Below are 27,844 nucleotides of genomic sequence, written 5' to 3'. Positions count from 1 at the left end.
CTTTGAGCGTTCATTTGAGCACGTTATTTTCTGTTGCATTGTCCCTGAATATAAAGACTGAATGTATAGTTTCAAACACAGTATGACCGTCCCCCTAGAGACCCCAGATTTCAAGCAATAAAAACACATGTGGTCATCCGTTATTGTACAGATATACCTCAGGCCTTGTAATATTGCGTCTCGTAACATAGGGTGCTGACAGTTGTCTCCCCCGACGTCCGTTTACAACTGAACGCGACGCTACAAGCTGACTAAAGCGTGTCTGTGGGATAGCTGCAGTTTCGTGGCGAAATCTTTATTTTATTTTATTTCATGAGGTCGTTGTTGTTCATATACTTTGTTTTTATTGGACTCCGCAGGTTAAAACTAGGAACCTTGCCGGGCTGAAATCTTTTGAGATGCCTTGGTTCCCAAATAATTTCGCGCATCGCTTTCAGTTGTAATTGGACGCGAGGGGTGACCACTTTCAACGGCGTGTGTCACGTACATTTGATCAACACAAGTGCATGAATCATAGTTCTATAGTTAAAAGATTGTTTTTTTAAGAAGAGGATCATACTGAATTTTTGTAAATGCAATTACGAGGTGCGATCGGAAAGTTTCAAGACTGCGCCTATAAAAACCCGTACACTTATCTCGGGTATTAAATTCATCCATCACACTCGAAGTAGTTCCCCTGGGAGTGAACACAACGATCCCAGCGCCGCTGCCAAGCCTTGAAGTATCCCTGGAAATCTTTCTTTGTCAGCCTGTCAAGCACCATCTGCGATTCTGCCTGAATCTCTTCTATCGTCTCAAATCTCCTTCCCTTTAGCTGAATTTTCATCTTTGGGAAGAGGAAGAAGTCACACGGAGCTAAATCCGGCGAATAAGAAGGGTGCGGGATGACGGCCATGGTGTTTGAGTCCAAACTGCCAAACTTTGAGGGCGGTGTGCGCTGGCGCGTTGTCATGATGCGTCGCATGTGGAGTTCTTCCTTTAGAATCAGCTGACAGGTCCCATAGCCTATCCCAACAATGTCGCACAAGTCGTTGATGGTACGACGTCGATCTTCGTGAATGGCCTGCCGAATCTTCGTAACATTTTCGGGCGTTGTGCTCGAAGATGGTCGTCCAGAACGCTCGTCATCACCGACAGAGGTTCGGCCATTTTTAAAACGTGAATGCCACACAAAAGTTTGTGCACGACCCATTGCGGACTCCCCAAATGCTTGCTTTAGCATTTCATAGGTTTCCGTAGCCGTTTTGGCGAGTCTTTGGCAAAATTTGATGCACACGCCATTCCGAAATCGCAGGAGTGTCGGTGTAATGCACTACCAAAACGCCCGTAACTAAGAAACAAATGCTAATTCGATGATGCCGGCTGGCACACTGATTCACTATGAATGTAGGCCGCACCCCCTAGCGGCAGAAGCTCGTACTACATCCGGTTCGCCCTCTATTGACACAGTCTTGAAACTTTCCGATCGCACCTCGTATATGAAAAGTCGATATTCTGTATCTGATACTTTGTCAGTATGTTTGAGAATTACTTGGTTTGCTGCTAACAACTGATTCCCTTTTTTGATGGAAATTTATGAGTGAGGATAGCCTGTGCATTGTAATTCTGGACATTTCGCACTGCACAACAAGCAGCTGAAGGTCTACTCTTTTATTAAGTAAGTCTCTTACTACATTAGAATATAATTACAAACAACATGTCCATAGTCTGCCGTAGGATATTATAATTTATTTCGGACTCTATATACTCCCGTCTTTGAGTTAAATATTCGCATTTCACTGAGAAGTACTTTCTTCCTTTTATTAATTCTTATTTACTCGAGATATTTGCATGGGGAAATAAGGAAAATTTCACTCAAAATAGCTAATCTTCTGTCAGAAGTTTTAACATCGGGATTTTCGACTGAGAAGCGACTTACTGTCTTTACAATAATAGAGGAAATTCATAATTTATATATATATTTAATATTGTTAGGGTCGTTAGTCCTAAATGTAGATGGGTTATTTACAATATACATATACATAAAGAAATGAGAATGTATAAGAAATTTTAGTCGGGTAATCGTAAATAAAGGGACTACATAAGAGAGTACGCATAGATACGAAGATAATTCTAAAGTTGGTCTTAGCAAAAAGGTGTAAATGTTTTACATGGATTGAACTGTCTCAGAATGGGGTCACATTTTGGTTTTTGTGAACACGGGCTCTTCAAAAAACTCGGGGTTTCTTAACCAGCTGACTACCTATAAACATTATAGGACAGACTGTGCACCGTTGAGTTAGTTATTACTGGGAATCAATGGCAAAATGCCAAATTTTTTTTTAAATTTAGATGCCGAATGTATTTTGTAAGACTATTAAGAAACAAATTCGGAAACGTAAATCATATATATTGAAAAGCAAAATATGGATGTGGTAATGGTGTGCAGCTCAGAGAACAAGGGACACGTTCATGTTTCGTTCCAACATTTCATATTCTTCTGCTCACCTACATTATTTCCCGCAATGAGAAATTTAATTTAATTTATTTATCAGAAATTGTATATTTATAAACGCACTGTTCTTCGAACATTAGCTAATGCTGTTTTCTGTCCTTGTCGCCCTGCTCTCTTACTGAAATCAACCTGGACCAGGCTGCCATATATATGTCGTCGTATTTTCCGAGTTTGTAGTCGGCTGTTTCCTATTTTGCTCTCACTTCCATATACAGTAGGGATAATATTCATGTTTTAGATAGCGCTTCTATAGCCCTGATGATGGAGGCAGCAAGGGCCTCTGAAACGGCCTAAAGCTTATTTGACATGGCTTAGTTATCTTCGTTGTTTATGATCGTGAAGGATTTTAAAGGGATTTTGGCATATTTTTAACTTTCATTATATCTCTTTTATTTGAGAATAATGTTTTGGCTGCATCCGTTAAGGGAAACATGTGATATCCGCATGTTTGCTGAAATACATACATATTTAGTCTTAGGAGCGGATAAAAATGGTTTCTGTACCAATTTACTTTCACATTTGAGAGAGTCTGTTTTTGAGCGAAACATTCCGTGCGAAAAGTGGAAAGCGTTCGTGTAGTGTAGCTTTATTATACTCGAGTTCGTGAGTGTGGGTAACTAGATAGGTTGATGATCTGACGGTTGCTTATCTGAATTGTCACTCACGAATTGCAAGATGTACCAGTGACCCTCGGTATTCATGATGGTCTTAACGAGACGTGTGCCCGCATTTACCTTCAGTTCTTGTTTTGTACAGTTGTTTTGAAACAGGCCTAAACTACAGTAATCAGGCTTCTGAGACGGATTATTAGATCTGATTTCGTTTTACGGCTTAATTTAAGTACAGTTAATTCCCTACAACTGTCATCCTCTGGGTAAAATATTTCTGGATTTAGTGGTGAAAGTATGTCCAATGGGTACTGGGGATGTTTCCCGCGGATAAAGAGCGGTCGCAGCGTGACGCTGACAACTCACCCCCTCCTAATGCCGATGTTGAGAATGAGTAGGAAAAAAATCTCCCTCGACCCTTTGTTCCTACATGTAGCTCTCTTTGGATGACACTACATCTCACGGTGGTGAGTACGAAGATGGCTGTCTCCTCGGTTACAGGTACGTCCATCATCAAGGCGATGACTCATCGCTCTGATGATGGACACAGCAACAACCTCTGAAACACTGGGATTCTATACGGCGCTACAATTCAGAGGACAGCCATCTTCTAAAACATCTAATCACTGATGACAGCCGCTCCCAAATTTAAAACCTATCCCAGCAGCTAATGTTCCCTCATCTGTGTTTATATTTTTATTGCTTTCAGGTCAAATTTTTATAATTTTACCCTAAAGTATGTCATCGTAAAACAATAATTGTTACTTAATATAGAAATATGTTGATATTTAACATTTTTGCATAGGGCTGATGTTTAAGAACGTAAACGGAAAATTATATTTCTCACTATGCGGTATTGTATATAACTGTATTGCGACTAGATTAGCAAGTGTCAGTTTTTATATGCTGTAAATATATGTATATTTTATGAATGCATGTTAAATGTAAAGAAATACGTAAAAAGAGACTATCGTTGGACTAAATTTCCCCACTGACGTTTTATTTCACTTCGTGGTTTCTGGATCTGCCTTGCACTTTATTGCCAAGTCTCAAGGTATGTTCTCTTTCTCTGCAGATCTGCCGAAGGACGGTCCACACATCACAGGGGAAGAGAAGCAGTACCACCAGATAGGAGACGAAATCAGCCTAAACTGCACGTCGGGGAAGTCATATCCTGCCTCAGAGCTACAATGGTTCATCAACGACGAACAGGTAACCGTGTTATTCTTACAAGAACATAAGACAACTATTATCCTTGAACTGATTTAGTCTATGTGGCGAAGCTTTCAAGAATTACAGATTAATAATCTTACACCTTAGAGAAACAGTCCCGTACATATTGCCCACTAATACAGATTGAAACTCCACTTCAAATTTGCCTTATATAACAACAAATTATTTCATTCTAGCCATAGTAGTAATTCTTAATATACAGAACGCTATTAACACCGATGTTGTAATTTATGATTTACGTTCGTATAAAATTTCACCTGTCTATCTTCAATTAAATCGAAAGCTAAATAAGTTATTTGTGCCTACAGATATTATGTTGTTTTCGTGATATGGTTAATTAAAGCAAAATTCGGAAAAAAGCCTTAAAATTAAATTGATTAAAATGATATATATATATTATAGATCCAATGATTTTTTAACTTTAATTTTAGAGATTTTTATATTTTAAATATTTAGTGTGGTAGCAGCGGTAATCAGGAGCAAACTTTAAAAGATGAACTAAAATACTAATAGAAGTTGCAATCTTTAACTAACTTTATTTTAATCATTATATCTCTCCTGCTGTGAAAGTTCCAGCTATCGCCAGCGATAATAAGAATACCAACGTGTGCGTTGAACATGAAAACAGCAATGTGGTGTTTCTAGATGCACCCACAAAATTCTTTATGCTAACTTTAAAAATCTCATAAGTTTGACTACCAGTGTTGCAAGTTCATTCTGGAAGATATTCCTTTCAATCATACAGGCATAAAACTTTTTCTTAGAAGCAATCGGGAAGACAATAAATGACCCTTTATAAATATATGACAGGGAAACGTCACAGTTAATAATGAAAGTGTTTCATATTGAACCGCGTTTTGTCAATGTTACCTCAGTGGAAGATAATTATTATTATTTATTTAGTGTTCTGTCTGAGGACAGGTCCATATGAACAGGATCCTTCCATCCTTTTCTCGGACTGGACGTTCTTGGCAGATGATCCAGAAGTGGTTTGCCATTGCCTTCTTCTGTGTCTGAATGGAGTAATTGTTGGGATGCCACGGAGGAAAACTCCGTGTTGCCTAGACCACGGCCTTGCCCAACACAAGTTATAAATCCGGGCACCGCCGGGAATCGAACCCGAGACCCCAGGATTACAAGGCCAGCGTTCTAACCGCTAGACCACCTCATCTTATTATTATTTAGTGTTCTGTCTGACGACAGGTCCATATGAACAGGATTCTTCCGTCCTTTTCTCGGACTGGGACCTGTTCATATACGTTCTTGGCAGATGATCCAGAAGTGGTTTGCCATTGCCTTCTTCTGTGTGTGAATGGGATGCCACGGAGAAACCGGGGAAGCCCCCGGAAGAAAACTCCGTGTTGCCTACACCACATGTTGACTAAACTGGTCATTTTGAAGTTTCGTCAATCTCAAAGCACTTAAGACTTTCATGACTTAAATTTCTATTGTCATGTCTTCTGCCTATCATATTAATTGTAACATAAGTGAACCTCTGTGCAACTGTATCAATCTATTGCAATTAGAAACCGTACTATAAAATCTTAATTATTTTATAAAATTACTTTATATGTAATGGAATTCACCGTAACGTACAAACATGACCGTCATGAAGTTATATATTTCCTTGATATTTCCGCGCGCGAAATATTAGAATTCTGCATGAAGTGTGTTTTACACTTTGGTAATTTTGGTATTCTTTGATAAAAAAATCTTAAAATCAAAATCTGATGCGGGCTATAGTGATATGATGTCCCATGCCTATGAAAATCTGAGAGTTGGTTCGATAGATATAAGAGACGATAACAGGAGCATGAAGATGTAATAATCATATTTTTCCATTTAAAAATGGAAAGAATTTGGTCGCAATCCGCTTATATGCAGTTATCTCGGAAAATAAGATGGTTGGGTAGATGGCTGGGTTGCCGTGTGGGTTATGCTTGGATGGATGATTATTGAATGGGGTGAGAGGTTGATGGATCGAATCGACTGTTGCCACTTCGGTTCTACGCATATGCCGTATGTTTCGAATGTTTACCGAATACAATTTGTATGGCTTCACGCTGTTTTTGTCTTTATTGAGGTTAGGTCTTGACAGACTTATTACTCTTTTTTTAGAATGGTTGAATTCTCTTGTGTGGGTTCCAAAATACAAAACTTGTATACACATGTAAAATATTATTATATATGGCAAAACTTATGATAATATTAGCATAACAAAAAATACGCGGACATATGTGAATTCCATTCTGTTGTAATGTTTGTCACATGTGATAATACGTATATGAGTTACGTTGACGGTGTATAATTTGTTTATTTTACCATCGTCGTCATTAAATAACCTTACCTTCGATTGAACTACTCGCAGCAGTGATTAGGTGATCGCACATTCAGAAATCGTGTGAGCCTTCGCAACTTTAGTAGCTAATAATCCCCAAACTTTTTCGAAAGTTTTGTAAATAAAGCTGTGAAACCAAACTCGCATTTAGGAATATCTGGCTGATTACTGGTATGTCATTGCAATACGACTTGGTGCAACGTAATGAGCTGTGGACTTATGCTTGTTGTGGTGTATTTAAAACTTTAGTATTGATCAAATCGTTCGGCTGCTACAATTTTCCACCTGCAGTGTTATTCATTTTCTTAGTTAATCTAGCAGAGTGGTCGGATTGTACCTGTGGGGAAATATGACAAATACTTGCATGACTTATCAGTCGTTATTACTCAAAAGCTTGTCATTTACCTGACCGTTCGATGCACATCGTGTGTTTCATAGAAAAGAAATATTATCCCCAAACACAGGAACATTTGAGTTTACAACATAATTTTAAATAATAGTACTATCTACAATCAATATAATCTTCTCGGGCAATCAGCCCGAAGCTTCGGAGTTTAGGACTTTTAGAAATCCACGAGGTGTAACTAGACATAATCGTTAAAAATTTAAGTTTCAAAAAAGAAGAAAAACTTTGCTATCATCCTTGAATGATGACACTGCGTTACAGTACACTGGTTTGTCGATGTTTCGGGAGCCTGTCTAAGTCCTTCTTCAAGGAGATATTATTTAGCATCGGTTGCCGCCGACGTTGAGTGTTCAGTACGTGCTGTAATTGAAATATGTAAATTGCATGTTTCCAAAAACGTCGGAAACGTAGGTCATTAAACACTAGATTAAGACTAAGACTTTAAGCAAACTTCCTTAAATCGCGCAGACTGCTAACCAGCTGTATAAGGAACCTTTAAAAATGCTACTGAATTTCACTCCCTTTAAGTTTTCAGTTATGTATATGAGACAAAAATTCATCTTAAGCCAAATTTGATATGACCCCTTATCGATTGCGGTCTTCTGTACTGTGACTGCATGTAGTCATATGGGTGGTTACCAATGTTTCGGAGGAATGCCAGTAACCAGTCACAAGTCTGCGCAGCGTCACAACCCAGAACATTTTCACATCTTCACTCTCGTAAGTAACCCACCTCAGGTCTCGTATTTTACGTCTTGAATAAATTGTGTCTACCTTAACATTACTTCCGAGCGTCTAGACTCGAATACAAATTTCCTGTAAAACATTTTTAATTTTTTCAGTTGTTTTCATGCTCTCAAGTTGTAGTGGTACTTCAAACGTCTCTTTAAGCGAGTTAGATGTGTCAGTAACAACCGTGGTTACGACGGGAAGGAAACAGAGTTAGGGTTAAATATCGAAGGTTCTACTTTATTCGGATTAGAATAAAACTAGAAATCGACTGCTTCTCCCTCCGTCGAACTTCATATTTTTTCCCCCGGAAACTATGTCATGGCGTTTTACTGTGTCAATATTTACGTGGCTCCGCGGTAGACTAATAGTTCTTGGACGAATCTGTTCCTTATCTGTGCTCTGTAAACTTTTATTTTTCTAAAAAAAAAAAAAGTCTTATTTAAAATAAAATCATGATCCGTGGCTCGGAGTGGACTATCTCCACCATCTACGCGATCTTTGGAGCCACAGGCTTCGATGCCTTTATGAGGCAGTGCGACGGGCAGTCTGTGTGTGACCTCCGCGCAAGATACTTCGCGAGCGCTAGACTGAAGACAAATTTTCCTGCCTCTTCTGAGCTATGACTAATCTTGCGTTGTGTTCTGTGTATGTGGAAAGTTTCTCGTCGGTATCCCAGCCGTAGCCTGAGCGGAGTGAGTTTTGTTTGACTTCATCCGGTATGCTCTTCTTTATTTATACTTTAATATATTTTGATTATTTGGTTTTAACCTCTGTAATCCTACGGCCGTACCACCTCCCGATCTCTGGGTGGTATTTCATTCCATTGTCAACGTCGCCGTTAGGGCTCAAGAATTTACAAGCACACATCTTAAAATATAGAGCATTAATTCCTATGCTTCATTGCCGCGTTCACAAAAGCTTTCCAGCGGTCCTATCCTGTGCCAGTCTAATCAGATTCACAGATTTACATCACAGGTTTTCTGTAATTATTTTAATGCAAAGTTCTGTTTACCGCCAATTATCATAAGGAGTTTAATCTTTTAATTATTAACTGCCAAAATAGTGTGTACATTTGTCATATACTTGTACGTCCGGTGATGTCTGTAAAGGCACATATAACGAATTTGTGAAATATGTGCTGTATGTTTGGAGAGAAAGCTTCTATTTTTCCTTGGCGATCGATGAAAACACCAGTTTAGAGCCTCGGTACTTCAGGACAGCTTGCCTCCTGAACTTGGCTTTGATGTCTCGTTCCGTATGGCTAGTTGAAAGTACAACTTCAGGTTTCCAGTTGCTTCTTGAGCGAGGAGATGCTCTTCACGATAAGCATCACCTTCCCTGTCTGTCTTTTCGCCCTTTATATCCATGATCGAGAAATTACAAGCGAAACGGGAACCATAAATCAACGTCCTTATCAGAACCGAACGATGTCTGTAAACAGACGATTATCCGTTCAATAGTAATTTTAACTTAAAATAAATTTACACTACTAAGGTGCCTTTTTCACAGAAGCTCGTAAAAGCAAATTTCGCAATATCATCATTAATCGGGTCACGGTTATACGTACCAGATTCGTACATTTCAGTAATCCTCTTCATTTTATTTCAACCGCGTACAGAATAATTTCTCAAGGGAAGCCGATATTTGCCTAGTTATTCAGGAAATGATTTCCTCACATTTTATGGAAACTGAAGGTCAATTATCGAGCACATAGGTTCCCGCAATTAGACCATTTCTTAAGCCAATTACAAATCATCCCACAAACTCGGTTCCTGTTATGTTATACTCAGATTTACGCCGTTGTACCTAAACTTTTCTAATCTTTTCACATTTTCGCAAGGTATATTTTGTGCACAATTATTTAATTACTATCAGTATTTATGCTACACAAATCTCAAGCTCTTCGATTGGACAAATCCAATATTATTCTGTTGAAAGTTTAATATATGAAGCTCTTCGATTCATATCTTCCTTCGTTCTAATGTTAACTTACTTCTCCCATATCAGGCTTGCACATTCTCAGCGCTGCGTGCTCGAACGCTGAGAGTCTATGCCCTTCAGTTTCCCCCATTCGAGCCAAACTTCCGGCTCGTGGTACCGGCTTTCATTTTACTACCGAGGTTTAATCTACCCAACGCCATGAAATGAATGTTCTTACAGAAACAGCGTTTCAAAATATGCGACATAGCGAAGGCCGTCTAGGTACATTACAAACTAATAGTTAATCGAATTACCAGTAATTACTCGCGTTTTGAAGCATGCTTGTCTTATATTATTGTCAAGCTGAAGTAGGATTTTGAGGTTTTCACGGCGGTGTCCGAAAATGGCTGTCTTCTGGGTTATATTGCCGTGTAGTGTGGTAAAGCTTACCGACGTTTCAGAGATCATTGCTGCCGCCACAATCAGGGCGATGAGAGATCGGTTTGAGCCATGTGGACCAGCCAGACTGGTAGAACCGTGGCCTGAGCAGTCGTAGAAGTGGATGGAGATCGGGAGAAGGCAAAGGTTTTACCTTGTCCAGCTGGAACACATATATGAAGCCGATTCACCGCGCCCGGATTTCTCATCGTCCCGATGATAGAACCAGTAAGCACCATTGAAACGCCGTTAAACAGCCTTCTGCGTACTCGCTTCCGTTAGATCGTCAAATCTCACAAAACTTAGTGTTCATAGTATTTTGGAATAACTTTGTAAGAAATTTGGTAAAAACAATTTTCGAGCAGGAACGTATTCGGAATACTGTAAAGAAACATAATATCTTATAATTAAAGGGAAATTTAAAACTTTCGACTGAGTGCATACGCGACTCTTTAATTTTCGTCCAAGCCAAAACAGAAAATATTACTTCGTACGGTCAGCCCTCAGGAGTTAAAAGCTGAAGCCTATACAACTTTTAGCATTTCATTAAATTTGGCGAAACGTCGTCCATACGCATCGTGCATCAGTCATGAAGTTCATGGATATGTAATGGATTATTAATTTCTCTTTAAATGGTTTGAGAATAAGCGTTAAATATTGCTCAGAACTTAAATTTCCTGTATAATTTATCCATTCTGCATTAAAAATGTTATTTCTCTTACAATTACGCACTTCACTCACAGTATAAATCACGCGAAACAGAAAATTTTAAGAGGTTGTCACTGCGCTAAAAGTTAGGAGTTTAAATTGAAGGTTGTTAATTAGACCTGTTAAAGAGTTAGTTGTATCACGATAGATGAACATTACCAAGAACTATAGCAGAGACACTTATTGGACGACTTGAGTTCCCGTCAAGTTTAAAATGCACTTGTAAGCTCGACCATTATTCATCCACGTGATCGGGTATGTGTCCTCCGTCTGTAACAAATGGACCAGAATAAAATTGCGATGTCACATGCAGTTCATTTTTAAAACAGTGGACACTTGGAAGAAGTCTTCCTTCTTCTTGTTCTTGTTCCACCAAGCCATGACCAAGTCGAGGGTGCGATGTGTGAAGATAAACTACCCTCTTCCAGGAAACAAGATATTGTCTCTGTACCATTTTCAGGAACATTTTTCTGTTAACTTTTAGGACACTCTCCGTACTTCGTACTGCATAAAAACATAGTTTTAAACGTTCTCGTGCTTTTTCGGGATGACGTCATCCAGAAATAAATGTAGTTGAACGGGTTGGGATATTTTAAAATCTTAAACTTAAGCCTTTTGGGATCAGCCGATCCGAATGTTGAAAGTTATCAGACGTTTCGACAAACATTACAGTTGCCATATTCAGGAAGAGTAGTATGGTGAGCCCATTCTTAGTAGCCTCGTATAGTACAGGCAGTAGGCGGCGAGTGGACTTGCCCAATTTGATCGGAGGAGCTAGAGAGCAGGCTGCTAATTAGTTAACGACGAGAACGTCGTTGAGCCACTCACATGCATGAATTCATACGTGCGTGTAAAAACAAACGTATGTACATATGTACATTAACGTATGAATACGTGCATACACACGTTCGTCTGAAATTCTCATTCCAAAGAATTTGTCGTCTGATAGAAGTATAGTAAGATCCAGATTCTCTTCTAAAACTATGGTTCGTGATATTTATTCGCATTAGGCAGACGTTTTAAATGTTTAAAAGTTTGGTCGCGTATTTTTGTACTTTTATACTTACGTTTCGTAGAAATATGATGCCTCGATCTTTGCTCATACCCTGAAGATCGACGCGATATGTTTCTTTCAAATGTTGTTAACAACATCTAAGACTACACGACATTGAAACCAATCAATATGAAATTACCCATCAGCTTCGATGTTTGTTTGATGCACTTTTAACACTTTCCTCCAGACTGAAACAGAGATTATTACATGAAAATGTAATATACATCGTATAACTACTCAGGGGAAAACAAATGTTCATTGAAGGATAAGTCATGAACGTTCTGGTTAATGTCGATGTTGGCCCCGTGGGCGGTAACGTCGTATGTCCGTCTTCAACACCGAGACATCGGTATCTACTAAGAAGTCCAAACGACATTACAACCCAGAGGACCAACATCCACAGCTTCGCCGGCGTCAGAACCTCAAGCCGCATGTTGTGCTTGCTGTCTTCAGGTGACCTCCCCCGATGCCCTGGTGTCGTACCCAAACCTGGTGCACCAGCATGGGCTGCTGGTTTCTACCCTGGGACTTCGCTTCACGGTGACAAGCAGCCACTTCGTGGAAGGCAGCATGACGGTCCGCTGCGTGGCGAGTGTCTCGCCGATCCTTTGGCAGGGCGACCGGGAGAGTGTCGTGCAGAGGGTATCGCCACTCATAGAGAACAACATTAGGGAGGCCCTGCTGCTAGGTAGGCGCACTGCAGAGAGTGGCTTTTGCCGTTCGTGGGCTGGGTGAATTCTTTCTTCTATAGAGTCAACTGGATTGTACTGGTAATGCGGGATCCCGAATTTATTAATAATCGAAACGCATACTTATAAACCGTATTTAAAATATTTGTCAATACAAAACCTGAAATTCCCTTCACAAATCCTTTTTTGGTTTATAGTTTTATAGATTGCATCTTTCTATAGTCAAGACTGCTTCGCTAACAGTTATACATCTGCGGTCCAGATTACAATGCAATGTTTCAAGTATCACCCTGTCTTCCGGATTGCTTGTGCTGTTGTAGTCTAGTGGAAGTTTAACGATGATTCAGAGATGTTTGGTGCCTACATCATCAGATCTCATCGCCACGAAACGTTGGTAAACTTCTACCAAACTACACGGCTTAGCAACCAGAGAAATAGCCATCTCCATTTCACATTGGCATGTATTATAAAAGAACTTATAACACTTGATTTTTGGCTGGCATTAACGTGAGATCAACATTCAAGTAGTCAAAGTATATTTTTTGCATCATATCTGTCTTTGAAACTATAAACTTCATTGCCGCTTCTGTTAAAGACAATAGTGAACCACAAAATAGTGTTCGCACAGAAATTAGCCACTTGAATAATACCAAATTTAATATTTTCTCACAGAGATCACGTTAACGGCAACGTGTCTTGCGTAATTTGTGTTCGTTTCTCTGCCAGAAAACGAATAATCCTAATTCGCCTTTGTCTTATCTCCAGAGATACAGAATCAGGAATTGAAGTAGGTATATACTCCGAAACGTTTGGTGCAGTATTCTTAATCTGGGCTTATTTTTGGGAGGTATCTGATACAATTATCTAATACTATGAGACGTTTCAGTGGTTTTCCTCAGTATCTCCAGGCGAATACTAGTCTAGTTGACGCAATATTAACTCTGTGGTTGTAAGAGTTTTATCAGATGAGTCAAAATCAGTGGCATGGCCTGCGCTCAGGTGATCATATCGCCAGCTCAAAAGGTAAAGGAGGATGATGCTCTGTGTTTGTAAACTTCTTTCCAAAGACTCAGGAACTCCGTTATGTTTCATTTGTTCTCCTGAGTACAATCTGTGAGAGTCCTCTCAGGGGAAACATCTCAGCGGACTTTTGTACATCTTCAGAAGTAGTCCCAGAATTTGTTTTAGTACCAGGTTTGTGTGTGTTGATTTTATGAAGTCCAGAATCTAATGAATTTCTGGATATAGTGTTTAAATTCGTTTCCAGTTCGTATACTGAAAATAAAATTTAATGTATTACTTTCTTGAAAATAAGGAGGCTCCATGCATATCTCTTATCTCCGTACATTCCTTTCTTTTCGTGTGTTTTTATGTGAGTCACCATAGAACTTAATACTAAAGAGGACGTGGGGTGGAGTTCGACGTTTCGGAGCCAGTTTGTAAACATTGCGCGCTTTATCTTATTATCGACACTCGGGGAAACAATGAAATGCATACAGAATTTTGATTGTAAGGCTTCAGAGGAATAGACCACTTGAAATAAAAAATTTAAAATCAGTCGTACAGAAATTGAATTTGAAGTGTGGATTGAACTGACTAAGCTGTATGCTTATTGAAAGTTTGACTGTATCAGAAATTAACTACCGTGTATTATAAAAGCATGAAACGTCTTGGCCGTCTAATATAGTCAATTTTTTAGCAAAAGACTGTATCATAGAATAATCATTTTAAATATTTTAAAAAAATTCTTATTCATAGAATTATTACAAGTATGAAGACAGTAGTTTGTTTGATTATGTCTCGAGTCATATTGTACAGAATATTAAATTGTTGAAATTAAACCAATATTACCCATAGCTGAAGATTTTGTACACGCCTGCTGATTTGGTTGAATCAGCTGAAAAATTATGTTAATTTAATTTTACAATTTCTTACATAAATTACATATATTTAAGAACTATAAATTAAGAATCATGTATGGAGAAGCCAGCTAAAATGGAAATCGAATTACAAATGTATGGCTGTTAGAGAGGACTAATAATTATCTTTCATATGGTATAGAAGGTTGTAACCAGGGCATTTAAATACAAATGTGAAAAGACCGCTAGAATTACCGTGTAAAACAGAGTTTTGTAGCCTTAGGGTCATCGACGTTACCCTGTTGGTAATACATGTCACGGTCAGTTTAGATGTAATATCGTTAAATCTATATAATGAAATCTGAAGGAACCTGGGAATTCTAAGTCCTTTTATGAACTCAGAAGTTTCTTCCGATCATGAAACCCTTTCTGTAACTGAAGGATCCGTTATAGCAAAGGTTCATTTCCATCCAACCATTCCGTTTCAGAGCAGGTGACACTTCATGAAAAGTTCTTAAATATAATCTGAAATATAAATGGAAGTTATGTAACTGTGATATCTAAGAATATTACGCCCCTGAAGAGGTCGATTTTGAAAACGACATTAAATCCTCTAGGTGAAGATTTCTGTCTTCTGGGTTGTTAAGCTGCGTAGTCTGGTCGATGTTTACCAACGTTTCAGAGGTCATGCTCCCTCTGTCATCAGGGCGATAAGTCGCCCTGATGACGGATCACGCCTTAAATTACAGTAAATATTTGTTTATCTCAATTATTGCCAACATTCATAAGAAATACTCCCTTGACGAAAATGACACAAGATTGTAGACATATTTATGATATCTAACCTTTCGAAATATATACCGAATTACATAAATTAAGAAATAATAATTAGATATAGACTAAATGTAGTCCTTTTTTTACTTTCGGATTTTAATAATAAATAGAATAATTATAATAATAAGTAAAATAAATAGAATCATTATTCATTAAAACGTTATCACCACATAAAATTTTATAATCTCGCAGTTCGTAACGACACGGAGATAATTTTCTTCTTGTCTCATACCCGCCTTATTTACAGTACATTCAACAGGTGTCTGATGAAGGTAAATGTGAGGTAATCTGCATGAATATTTCCTGAGAACGGTAAAAATTCTTAAAAGTGACCACAAATACAAGGACGTCCCCGTGTTTACGTTGTAATAGGCCGTGGCTGTTACTTCTGGTGAAAAGCGGGCCAGCAGGAATTCTACATAACATGGAACCTGCTCCATCTTATCGCTTCCATATCAGTCATTTTAACATTTTATTTTAAATATAAAACAGCCATTTCAACTGTTTTCCTACGCGAAATAAATTGTAATATCTTGCTTGGAAAAAGAACATAAATTACAGGATTTTCCCACATTTCAAAAAAAAAATTGGTCCTAAAAGTATGAATTAGATGGGCGATGTGTAGTATTACGTATCTAGGAACGTAGTCTTTTATAAAAGCCACTGAAGTTTTCCACAATATTGAAATCTGTGTTACCATTATGGATTTTTCGTGTTTCTGCGTTGTGGGAATCAAGGCGTAAAGACACAATATTGATAGGAAATCGCTCGGAAAACTACCACATGGAAGATGGATGAGGATATCGGATGCAATATTGGGATTGACCGTGGATGAACGAATTGTGAGAATTGAGGGTGTCCAGTGGCCCAAATTTTGCAATGTCATTGCCGAGATTTGACTTTCTTTTATTATATTCCTGTTGTTACTGAGCTTTATACTTGTTCATGTTTTGAATCATGTATTTTCAATTCCGTTCTCGAAATCTACTTATATTGTTCCGAGCGTATTTAGTCGGGAGATAAAGCAACATGTCTTCTGCGCGAAAACACTAGGACTGTAGGGACATAATTTCTAATATTCTTCAGGTCAGAAACATTGTGACTTAAAAGCACTTAAACGATGGACAGATTCGAAAAGAAACATTAACGTACAAACACTTTGCGCTACGAACATCAGACAACTATAAAATTAATTCAATTTTTTATTTACTGAAGTGATCATGTGGTCCATGAAACCACCAATTTCGACTGTTATTTGCAAATTATGTGTTCCCGAAACAGTGTTATTGAAATTGAACAACGGATATTTTTAATGGCCGTATTCGTTAATTTAACAGTTCGTTAAATTTTGCTGGGAACGAAGCCCGATTTGTTGACCCATTACAACCAATGATTGATGTTATTTTGGGATTGAATTATTGTTGAGCCAACGAATATGGCGTGTATTCAAATTTGGTTTGAAATCATATAAGCAGCATCTCTAAAATGTAAATCAAAATTGGATTTTAGATTGCAATTGCCAAATATAAATGAAAGTTTTTTGATTTGGGTTAAACGTGAACCAATGGCAAAACTGTGTGTTTAACACACACACAAAAAAAGAAAATTGGATTTATAATTGTGAAAATGTAAATGTCTTTTTATGACTTAACAACAGTGGATCATGTACACAGATTATATGGTAGGTAGACCTCCCCCTCTGGTAATGTATGTGGTGTTTAAAAATTATTTCATTTTTATTTTAACCCGGATGAGAGTCGAAAAACCTCAAGTGAAGAGACTACTCAGAATACATATGCATACAGGTTAATGATTTAATGACACTGGCAATAGATCAGATCCACTGATAATGAACAAAGAATGGAAAATTGTATGGAAAGAATAGGTGGGGCCTGGCATATACTTGGAGGTTTTGAGGAAAACCACGAAAAACTCAGTTACTGTAGCCGGTTAAGTGGGAGAGACTTGAACCCGAGCCTACAGAATACGCAGAAGGAATTTTAACCACTCGAGTGCGACATTCGGTATGTGAAGATGTTATTAAAATGAATCTTAAACAATGTGAGAGGGCGTGGTGTGGTTCAAAATGGATGCAATTAGCGACATCTGGTAAATGCGGTAGTAAACTTCGAATTACAGAACTTTCTTGACCGTCAAAGCTAATATCGATTTGTGAATAAGATCTTTTCTCCATTTGGTGATTACATAGTCAATACATAGCTGCATGAAGAGAAGAGTAGAACCAGCTTCCGAAACGTCGTATATATTAAATATACCTCAGACAGTATAAAATGCGGTGTAATCAAAGCGTGTGGAAAGCCAGAAATTCACAAATGAAGGTGTTATTTGAAGAGCTTGTATTTGGGAGCATTCCACGGTCCGCATGTTTGTTGTTTGCCATTGCAGTAATACTGTGTTTCTGGTCTTGTGCAGTGAAAGGGTCCTCCAGCCAGTGCAGTGCCTCTGTCGTCATGGTTGCGGTCATGACGTCACTCCTTCTCTCGACTGTCACGTGACTTGGTCATCATCTTTAATCTGTTAACTACCACAACGTAACGAGTTTGATTCACATCAGATTTCTCGGATACAGAAATTGACTCTATCCCGTTCTAAGTGCTGAAGAGTTTCCTAAATACTGAAGAATACGTAATCAGCAGTCCTGAAAGGGTGTCGATTATCACAGAAATCTATAGTAAAGTTTAAATCGAGTGGAAGGGGTTTGTCTTTCTCAGTTAGATCTCATGTGATATTTAGCATGGATGATTGCCAATGTAATTGATACAGATTTTCATACAATAAAAATCCGCTCTCAAGAATATCAACTGAAGATAAAATACTGTAGGTGGACGCTGTGGAAAATGTGGCGAGTCATTGTCAAATTTAAATCCTGTATCAGGCCAAGTTCGTTCTGTTCCCTTTTATACTCGACAAATTTTCTCGGGGATTGACAGGCATCAGCTTAATTTTTAAAGCCCTTAAATCGTATTTTATTTTAATTTATCGTCATAACTTAATGTGCTGTAATATTTCAGGAAACACGTACTCTGCCGAGAACAGGAACTACTAAAATAATTTTCGACGCTTAAGGAAAGTAGTCGCAATATGTGGCAACAGGGTGCTGGGAATGTAGCACGCATAGGGCAGAATAAAACATTTAATCGGAAATCATGAAGGGAAGAAGCCACGTGAGGCTTCTTTGCGTTTGTAGCATGTTAATATTAAAGTTTATCTTATAAATAATTTTTTGTGACGTATGGACTGAATTTGTTTGACATTCGGGTTTAATGAAAGGATGAGAATTTGTTGACTGAGATACTGTCACCTTATCGAAAAGGGATCTATTGTGTAATCAATTCAATTTTTTTACCTTGGTGCAGACTATATATATAGATATAAGGATGAGGATAGCTCATCCAAGTGACCCAGCAGATAGGCTTTCTGCCCTCTTCTCCCTTTCTTACCTGAAGAAGGAAGCCTAATATAGCTTCCGAAACGTTCTAATTTTATTAATTTATCATTCGGAAGATCGTAAATTTCAGAAGAACAATCTTACATACTCCAACAAATTGTCTTCAGGATCCATTACACTTGGACAATTTAATTCAGGGCTGAGAAGATTCCGTGTTTAAAATATTGTTTTACAGAATCTTACAGTTTAATCCAGATCGGGCCGTTTACTAAATTTGAAACTCATTTTTCTTTATATATGTGACTAGTAAACAAATATGTTATGCCATATCAAATGAATCCAGCTGTAAGGTTACGCGAATCGTAATCTGGGTGTTAGTATCATGAAGCTGTAGGGAATCACTGCTGCCTTAGTCTTCAAGGTAACCATTGTTACTTGTTCAAAGGTTGGTGGTAAAAGTTACTGATTTTTTATTCATGATACCATTAAAAATCTAGACAATGATCAGTTCAAGATTGAGAGCTAGAAAATGTTATATTTCTGACATTATTACATGTACGTGTCTAAAGTACTTCGTGAAACTAATTGGAAATCTGAATGTTAGTGAGCGATATAATAGTTTAATCAAACGGGTTTGGGCATGAGTTTTAGGAAAAAAACAAAAAAAAACAACATAGAAATGATATCGCGTGCAGTGGACAGCTGAAGGAACATTTTACCACAGCTCAGTGAGTGTGAATGTTCAGAACTTATGGATCGTCTCTGTCCGTGATGAAATTCTGTTTCTATTATTCTAATCCAGGGAGGTAACATCGTATATTCTCAAACCAGAACAAAACGATTTAGCAGCGAAATGGTGAGCAACGTTACAGAATTTGAATTGTTCCTTGTAAGGCGATATGAATAATACTGACGCATGTAGCAGTCGGGATGTCAGTTTTCTGTACACAAAAGACGGTTGTGTTTTCAAGCTCATCAACAGAATGAGTTTTGCTGTCTTTAAAACGTTCAGCAGGCTGAAATTAGCTCTACTTTGTAAACATGGGAGACGAAATATTTTCGCCGTACTGAATGAACAGAATTAAATCGGGGCGATTAAGTGTTTTCCCATTTTCGGTGTATGATCCACATACTTATTAATTAATAGGAATATTTTCGGAAATACAATTTACTTAAGTGGAACGGAATTATTGTCAGATGAATGTTCGTGTTAAATTACAAGGATTTCGACATATTTCTTGTTTAGCTGTCGTTGAAAGAATATACTTTACACTTGTGATAAGCCACTGAAACTTTAAAAGTGTTCGTTTAAATGTCTGCACGTTTGATCAAAGCACTTTTTATGAAACGTAAAGCTGTCACAGCTTAGAAACTGTGGATTGTGGCCTCCTGGAATTTGAATCCACCATAAGGAATACTCGGTGTTATAAAGGATGAGACCATCATCCACAATCCTGTCTTTTCACGGTACACATTTATTATTTCTCCGACTTTACTCTTCTTAACTTTGTAAAATATAATCTCTTCATGGACAGTTTTACAGCCCTTAGCAAAACTTTAAACTTGGAGGAACATGTCTTTTCTGTCAAGGTTGTATCCTTTCGACTTTATCCCCTGCTCATTCCTGTAAGCACCCCGCCTTTCTCCAACCCCTCCTTCCCCAAACTGCCTTGTTTTCTCTTTGACTGGACTGGGTAGAACATTTGGCTATAAGACAAGAATTTTTAATCCCGAAGTTGATGCATCTATACGTAAAAATACAAAGAAAAATCCAGGGAAATTATAAAAAAGGTAAATAGTTTTATTCTTTGTAATCGGATAGGGCCAGAAGGTTAATCAGTGACATTTCTGATGATATATTTAAAGGAAAGTCTGAGATACAACATTGTATTGCAACCACATTTTTTTTAATCAACATGAGACATGTCTGTTGAAACTTTATGTAAAGAGAAAAGTTTCTTTTCCGTTTTATTTCTGTATGCATATTCAAAGACGGTAATATTTCTTTATTTTCTCCGGCCATAGCAACTGTGCAGCGATATAAAAGGGAACAGAAAGATGTCTCGCCTGTAATTTAGTGGAGACGCTCAACAAGTAAGTTGGGAGAAATGTACCTAAATTCCAATTCTGCACGCCGCGTCCCATCTGTTGGGTGTGAACCAAACTCGCCTGCAGTGTTAATTTGCAGGGTAATCAATCACTGAGGACACAACCGTCTAATGGCGGAGGATTCTTGTGGCTCCAAAGCAGAGGAAATGGAATGCTTTTGTGATCAGATGCTGAAAACTTGGCACAGCGAGAGTGAAATGAACGTTAACAGAAGTGTGATAATTGTCTGTGACCCCTATCCACCACACACGAATCCCTGAACACGTAATCCCCAGATGCATGTGTAATGTCTTGTTATCTTCATTAATAAAACTGGTAACATGCATTTCTGTTATAGCCTTGTTGATAGAACTCTGAATTATTGTGTTTCAGCAGAAGGAGCGAAGTCAGGCTTATTATATTTCGTGGTTTAATTAAAAATGTGTGAAATCATCCCAATCTTTGTAATATATTACACGAGGAGACTTGTCTATTTCATAGTTATGGTTTGGTAAAAAAAACTTTGACTGAAAACGTAAACAAATTGAGCAGAACTATAAATTCGCTGCTTTATTTGAAACCAAAATTCAAGACAAGTAAGTAACGTGAATAACATCTAGAGAAATACAAATCTTTAACAATATAACAGAAGTATTTTGGATTTTCCGTAACCGAAAACAGAATATTCGTATTATCGATGATGTTAACAAAATAATCAGGGTGCAGTATATATATATAATTTTGTTTTAATTGGAAATGGACAATTCAGTCCATACAAACTGTAAAACGAGTAGTCAATTATTCTTAATATCCGGTTTTAGTTAGTGCTTAATGCAAAGAAATCACAATTAAGTGTTTCTTTAGCAAAAGACTATCAATCCGAAATAACAAATGAGACATTTCTACTAAATAACTTATTTTTCACTTTTCAATGCAGTTATTCATAGTAAAAATTTTAAATGGAATTTCGATGGAATTTTGTTACAGGATAATCGTTTTCGAGTTCTATAAAGTTCTAATTCTGTTAAACGTAATGGAAATGAGATCTGTATCCTCAGAAACTGGATATCTACAGCTACAGTTTAAAGTTTGAGGTTTCAAAGGCGGCGCGGATTACATTTGTGTTCTGTGTTATGTCGCCTTTAAATCTTTGTGGTGACAAGCAACATTTCTGAGCGACATGCAGGTAGAAGTTCTCTGATGATGGAGGCTGTATGTTCCTCTGAAACGTTGATAATAACCTGTAAGACTAAACGGCGTCATAATCTAGAAGGCCACGATGCGAAATGAATATTTATTTACAGTTTATTTAACGACGCCTTTTCAGTAGCTCGGATTATGTAGCGTCGAATGAATATGAATTGGAAAGGTGTGAAAAGAATCGACCGTGGCCTAATTTAAGGCAGTATCCTGGCATTTGCCCGAGGAACTCAGAGATATCTCAGTAAGGATAGCTGGTCTCCGGGCCCAGATTTAAACCCGGGCCTTCCCGAAGCAGGAGGACTAACAATTCGATCATGACGTTCGGTGATCCACAATAAAGTTATTGTTATAACCTTCTTCAGGACGTATAAAGTTCTCACGGTTAGAGGAAGTGTTTTTACTGTGTAATCACACGGATATGCCTGTGTTTACGAGACCGACGTAAAGAAACTTATTGCTTGTGTAGATTTTTGTTCCTGAAGAGAGAGAAAGCTTGTGTGTACTAAAATAATGTTTTTATTTTTATTAGTACATTTTAAATACGCCGAAATAAGAGTACAAACTCTGATATCGTGAATTTTGAACACCTGTGTCCCAGATAATTGTTAACCGCTTCAATCTTTGCTTCTTAATAATTATCTACTTCTATTCTCCTACTGTTGCATGGAGGAAAGTAAAATGTGCGAAGGGTTCAAACAGTACAGGAATTAGTTGTATTTGGATATTAAAAAAGTAACGAAAAATGTTTGAAAGAAAAATATAGATTTCCTAATTCACACATTTCAGACCTAAATAAATTATGCATTAGTTACTCATTTTATTCCATTAACTCTTTCGCTGTTCGGTTTCAATGGACTGTAAAATTTGAAAGAATGAATGTAATTAAATTAATACAATTTTAGCCATTATTATGTTGGGCAGTTTTTATGAATGTTTGATGATTGTCGTTAAAATAACATATATTATTATGTTAATAGTTTACATGACAGTGAAATTGTTTAATGTGATCTTGGTTCGTGGCACCGTGTAGTCTTTAATGTCGGAGCAAACGCTTCGGATGACCTCATCATCTCCAACTTCAGGACAATGCAGTTCATATAATAATATTTATATCTCTTCATGTTTTGATTTTACCTTATATTTGTCGAAGGTTTGGAGACGATCTCGGCACACACGTATGCCAAAATAATGCACATACAAAATCCAATTACACGCATACTAATATACACGTAAAAAGAGTGTTTTATAAACCTACATGCACCCACATATTGGTAATAAATATATATGCACATACACACACACAAGTACGTTCTTTCAAATAACATTCTTGCATGTACCTTAACACATATTTACACACTTACATACGTTCGTACATGAACACATACACACAGTAATGTTTTTAAATCACATAGTATCACCTCGCTGTTTCAAAGGGTATTTAGGAAATACCTGGTACCTGGAAAAATTCCTCTGTGAATACTTTGTAATACTCACCGCAGACCAAATCGTGATCGATGTCACATCCAGGTGCCATAGAAATTAATAATGACCCTCTAATAATGTTTCTATATTTCAAAATTGATACTGAATATTGCAACCAAATAAAATACTGTTGTAAGCATTTAGTGGACAATTTTAATGTGGCAATGAAATGTTTGTTTTAAACACGGAAGTGATGCAGTACATAGCAGCGAAAGAGTTGATAGATTTTTCTGAATAATTCAACATCAATTTCCGAGTTCTGACAATTTGTATGTGGTTAGATATGGAGGAAAATTATTTTTCATTAAGCTATAACATTTTTCTAAAGAAATATATGTGCTCTGTGTACACCGTAATCATGTGCCATTTCTTGTTTTCGTACATAAATTTGGATTTGTTCTTTCTTTGTATTTCGTCACTGGGATTGTTATTTAATGATTGTGGCGTCTTATATTTTAAGGAATTTTCAAAAGTAAATAATAATAATACAATTTGATTCAGTGTTAAGATATAAAAGAAAATTTGAATCGTGTTATTTCCCCAAATAGACTGAATTACCGCATTTATAAGGTCTGACAACCTGTGATTAATGAATAGTATTAAGATAACTCTTCAATTTATGTAATGTATAATTTGAAATTGACTTAGATACTCAGTGCCTCTTTTAACAATATTCAAACTAACGCATTATTTTTTTCAGAGTTGTTTGCTTTAGATATATTATTTGTCATGTTCGGTGTGATAACTCTCTTCGTGTCTAGTTTTGAAGTGCAAAGATTAACGTGAACGATACTGGCCTCATCTATGTTGAGGATGAGTGTCGAGTGCGTAGAGCTCAAATGAAACATGTAGTAAAACTGAATAGGAACAATCCTGAATTGAACAGACAGTGTGAAATTTCAGAAACATACTTAGCTACAGCAAACATAATTGTTTAAACTGTAAATTGTACAGAATCGACATTGGTACAGTAAGTATTTGAAGTTTAATATCAAGGCCTCATATTACAAGAGTAAAAACGACTGAATTTGTGGGGGAAAAAGTTGTCTGTTAACGCTGTTTTGGTGTTACGTGATAGTTAAATTCTATTTTAGGTTTTTCTTTAAAGTTTATATTTATAAGTACTTAATATCTGTGCATCATTGGGGAATTATTGACATCGTGTGGGGCAATATTCGCGTGTTTTGTAAATGTTAGGTGATATATAGATGATGTTCTTTTCAACTGCAGGACTTTGAATAATACCTAGTTATTGGTACAGAGAGCTACATTATAAGAAACACTATACGTACATAATATCAGGTCGATATACGCGAAGAATTATTTTTGGAGCGCTCAGGTTTGCAAGGCGGGAGGTATGAAGATGACTATCATCTGGGCTGTTGCGCGGTGCAGCAACCCAGAAATAGTAATTTTTTAAAATTAAATTTATAATTAGGCCTATAATGCCATTCAAACATAACACGAAGATAATATAAACAGTGGTTTTTCTATGATTTATATGCTTAATATTCTGTACAGAAACTACCTGTTCTGGACATTTATTAGGTAGGTTACTCGACGTCAATTATATGGCACTTTTATGGTCTCACAACTAAATTATATAATTTTTATATTTCGTGCATAATAATTTACATTTCAGAGCGCATGAATTTGTATTATGTGTTATTGCAAACACACTGTTATGATAAATATAACATCGAAAAGGACCAACGATAATATTTTGTGTTACAGATATAATTCTTTGAAAATTCTTCGGAAGTTACGTTGGTTATACGTAAGCATTTGTACGTTAACAAGGGGACAGAGAAAGCTACTACTTATTTCTTGCTAAATAGCATGGAAATGTTATATTCAGTTTTTCTCACTTTAATTCATAAAGTTATTTGTAATTTCTTTAAATATCTGAAATATTGTTCCTGAAGCAAACAGTTTCAGTTTTAACAAATAATGTCGGTTGTGATGTTATTTGCATCAAATATTTATCCGTAGTCTCTAGACAACGCGGTAAACTTTCAACGCAGTTTTCAACCATTAGAAGCCTATTTTATACTGGTTTCAACAGACACAGAAGTACGTGATATGAATAAAAAAGTGTCAACATTTCTAGTGTTTTAAAAGGTTCTATTTACAAACTTGTTTGATATAGAGACTAACAGATTTAAGGAATTATGTTCTAATTAAGTTTAAAGTAATTATTTTCTGGGGATAAATAAATGATTCGCATAATTGTATACAGGTATTTGTGGGGTAAGGAGTTACTCTAAATAAATATTGTTGTAAGTTTTCGAATTAAAACCACAGGCAAATATGTACCAAGAATGTAAATAATAAACTATATGAGCTTTAGTAACTGCTTATCGATGAAAGAGGCATATTTTCATTATAAATAATAATAATAACGATATTGATATTACATTAATATTTCTTGAAGGAAATGTTAATATTATGTATGATATAGCCCACTCTTTAATTTCTGTCTTCTTATTTTTGTCGATGATGTATCAGTTACATTGGTCACAATTAAAGTAGTTATTTCGCATAATATTGTGTGTTATTTCTTAAAATATTATTCATGTTTTTATGTTATTTTATTATGCACAGTTATTGTCATCACACAGTAAATTTGCAAAATCTGCGACGAAGTGTTGTGTTAGACGTGAAGGCCCAAAGTGCTGAATCATGCTGGCTGTTTCGGCCTGCAGGGACTGTTACATGCATGTTGATTAGCACGGATAAATTAAAGTACTCGGAGGCGAAACTGCCCATTTCCACTTACCAAACATGTGTCCAACGCCGCAGGTACAGTCCACAGATCAGGAGAAAATCCCTGCTAGGAATTCGATATACGCGCATGCGCAAGATTTCGCGGTGAGTGACCGCCCATCCTAAAAGCATTCGTTCCACAACCACTGAACGAACAACAGACGACAGGCTTTCATGTGTTCTGATGTGTACAGCTTTAAGATTACCTCACAGCGGCACAGCGATTTAATCTAGAATATTATCGTAACACCCACAGAACACATTAAAAGTGCGCTCACTACACGCTACTCGTAACTGCTTGATGTTTTCAGTCTGTGTAGTAGAGTAAAACTCTGACGTATCACACTTCCCACCAATAGCAGCCCTCTAGTCCACCAGGCGGTAAACATTCCCCCCGCACCGCACCAGAAACGACTTCCACCATCAGGGCTTTTCTCGTGGTCGGTGGACAGTACTCACCCTGATCTGATCGGCGCGAAGCTGAGGTTCAACCGACTGGCGAAAAGATACATTTGACATGCAGTGTTCTATTTCCCAACTAGTAATTATAGAAAAATGCGAGCTGGGGTAGCTTAATAAAATTACTGGTTGTGTGTTCGACGTATGGAGTTTGATAACGGGCAACGTTGAGACTGGGCGAAGGGAGGGTTAACTTCTAGCCATGTGTCCAGTGGGAACTGTGGTCTCTCTCCGCGCAATGACGTGTCGGAGTGACAACTAATCACTCATGTTTATCCACTACCGACGTACAAAATGCATGAAACCTTACGTCCATTCCCATAGACGCCTTTGGCCATGGTAGGCATCAATATAAAATATGTTTAAAATCACGGTGGTTCTAACATAAGGTTAACTTTCCCTTGTGTTCAGCTAAGGATTATCCCACGCACACACATGGAATAACTGAGCTACACGCATTCTCAAACTTCGCACCAATTAGACGTGAGTGGTTTGTTTTTGTAGTGACTTAATTCATCGATACTTTCATGGACTAGGGTCTTTATTATTTGGTGTTAACCACTATGGCGACTGAGGTTCCAAGATATTCAACAACGGTTAATCAACTGACTAAATAGTGCATGTGAAGTGATGGTATGTATCAGGCTTGTTAATACCGACTGAGGGCCGCTTAAAAAACAAATGAATGTTCCAGGGGCTGTCATATGGGTAAGAAAATTCTTAATCATCTCTGCTATTAATTCTAGAAACAAAGTTGAAGTATGTTTTCCATCTAATATGTTCCTAAAGCCAAAAATATGAATTCATTGAAAAGTATTTCCACTGTATTTAATTGAAACATAAGACTAAAACCCCTATTAAAATACGAATATTTTGGACCCTTCATCATGAAAAATTCGTGAACTGAGTCGGGTGAAGAATTTTATATGCCTGGTGCTCGGGAACAGGGAGACAGCGAGTCACATCGTTCCGTGCAAGAACTGGAATGCAGTTATATGAATACTGGTAACGGAAATTTTACATTACGAGGTGCGATCGGAAAGTTTCTAGACTGCGCCTATAAAAACCCGTACACTTATCTCAGGTATTAAATTCATCCATCACCCTCGAAGTAGTTCCCCTGG

General features: G+C 37.3%; 1 protein-coding gene across 3 annotated transcripts; it reads left to right on the top strand.

Moving 5' to 3' along the window:
- The first annotated feature begins 8,312 nt into the window (after positions 1-8,312).
- Positions 8,313-26,040, top strand: LOC147871786 (uncharacterized). 3 transcript variants are annotated; one of them, XM_087360134.1, is made up of 4 exons: positions 8,314-8,527; positions 10,193-10,397; positions 12,385-12,619; positions 17,747-26,040. In XM_087360134.1, exons 2-4 carry the CDS (start codon positions 10,386-10,388, stop codon positions 17,827-17,829), a joined length of 330 nt encoding a protein of 109 aa, XP_087216260.1. In that variant the 5' UTR covers positions 8,314-8,527; positions 10,193-10,385; the 3' UTR covers positions 17,830-26,040. The 3 variants fall into 3 exon arrangements, 2 of the variants coding, with proteins under 2 accessions (XP_087216260.1, XP_087216259.1); XR_015538291.1 differs by lacking the exon at positions 10,193-10,397 and having other exon boundaries at positions 8,313-8,527; positions 12,385-12,701; XM_087360133.1 differs by lacking the exon at positions 10,193-10,397 and having other exon boundaries at positions 8,315-8,503.
- Positions 26,041-27,844: the final 1,804 nt, after the last annotated feature.

Source organism: Zootermopsis nevadensis, unplaced genomic scaffold, assembly GCF_977971745.1.
Source record: "Zootermopsis nevadensis isolate Lab colony 2312 unplaced genomic scaffold, Znev_1.0 Znev_ptg000038l, whole genome shotgun sequence".
NCBI classification, from domain to species: Eukaryota; Metazoa; Arthropoda; class Insecta; order Blattodea; family Termopsidae; genus Zootermopsis; species Zootermopsis nevadensis.
Note: the sequence above shows the minus strand (reverse complement) of the source record. Positions and strands in the feature narration are given on the sequence as shown.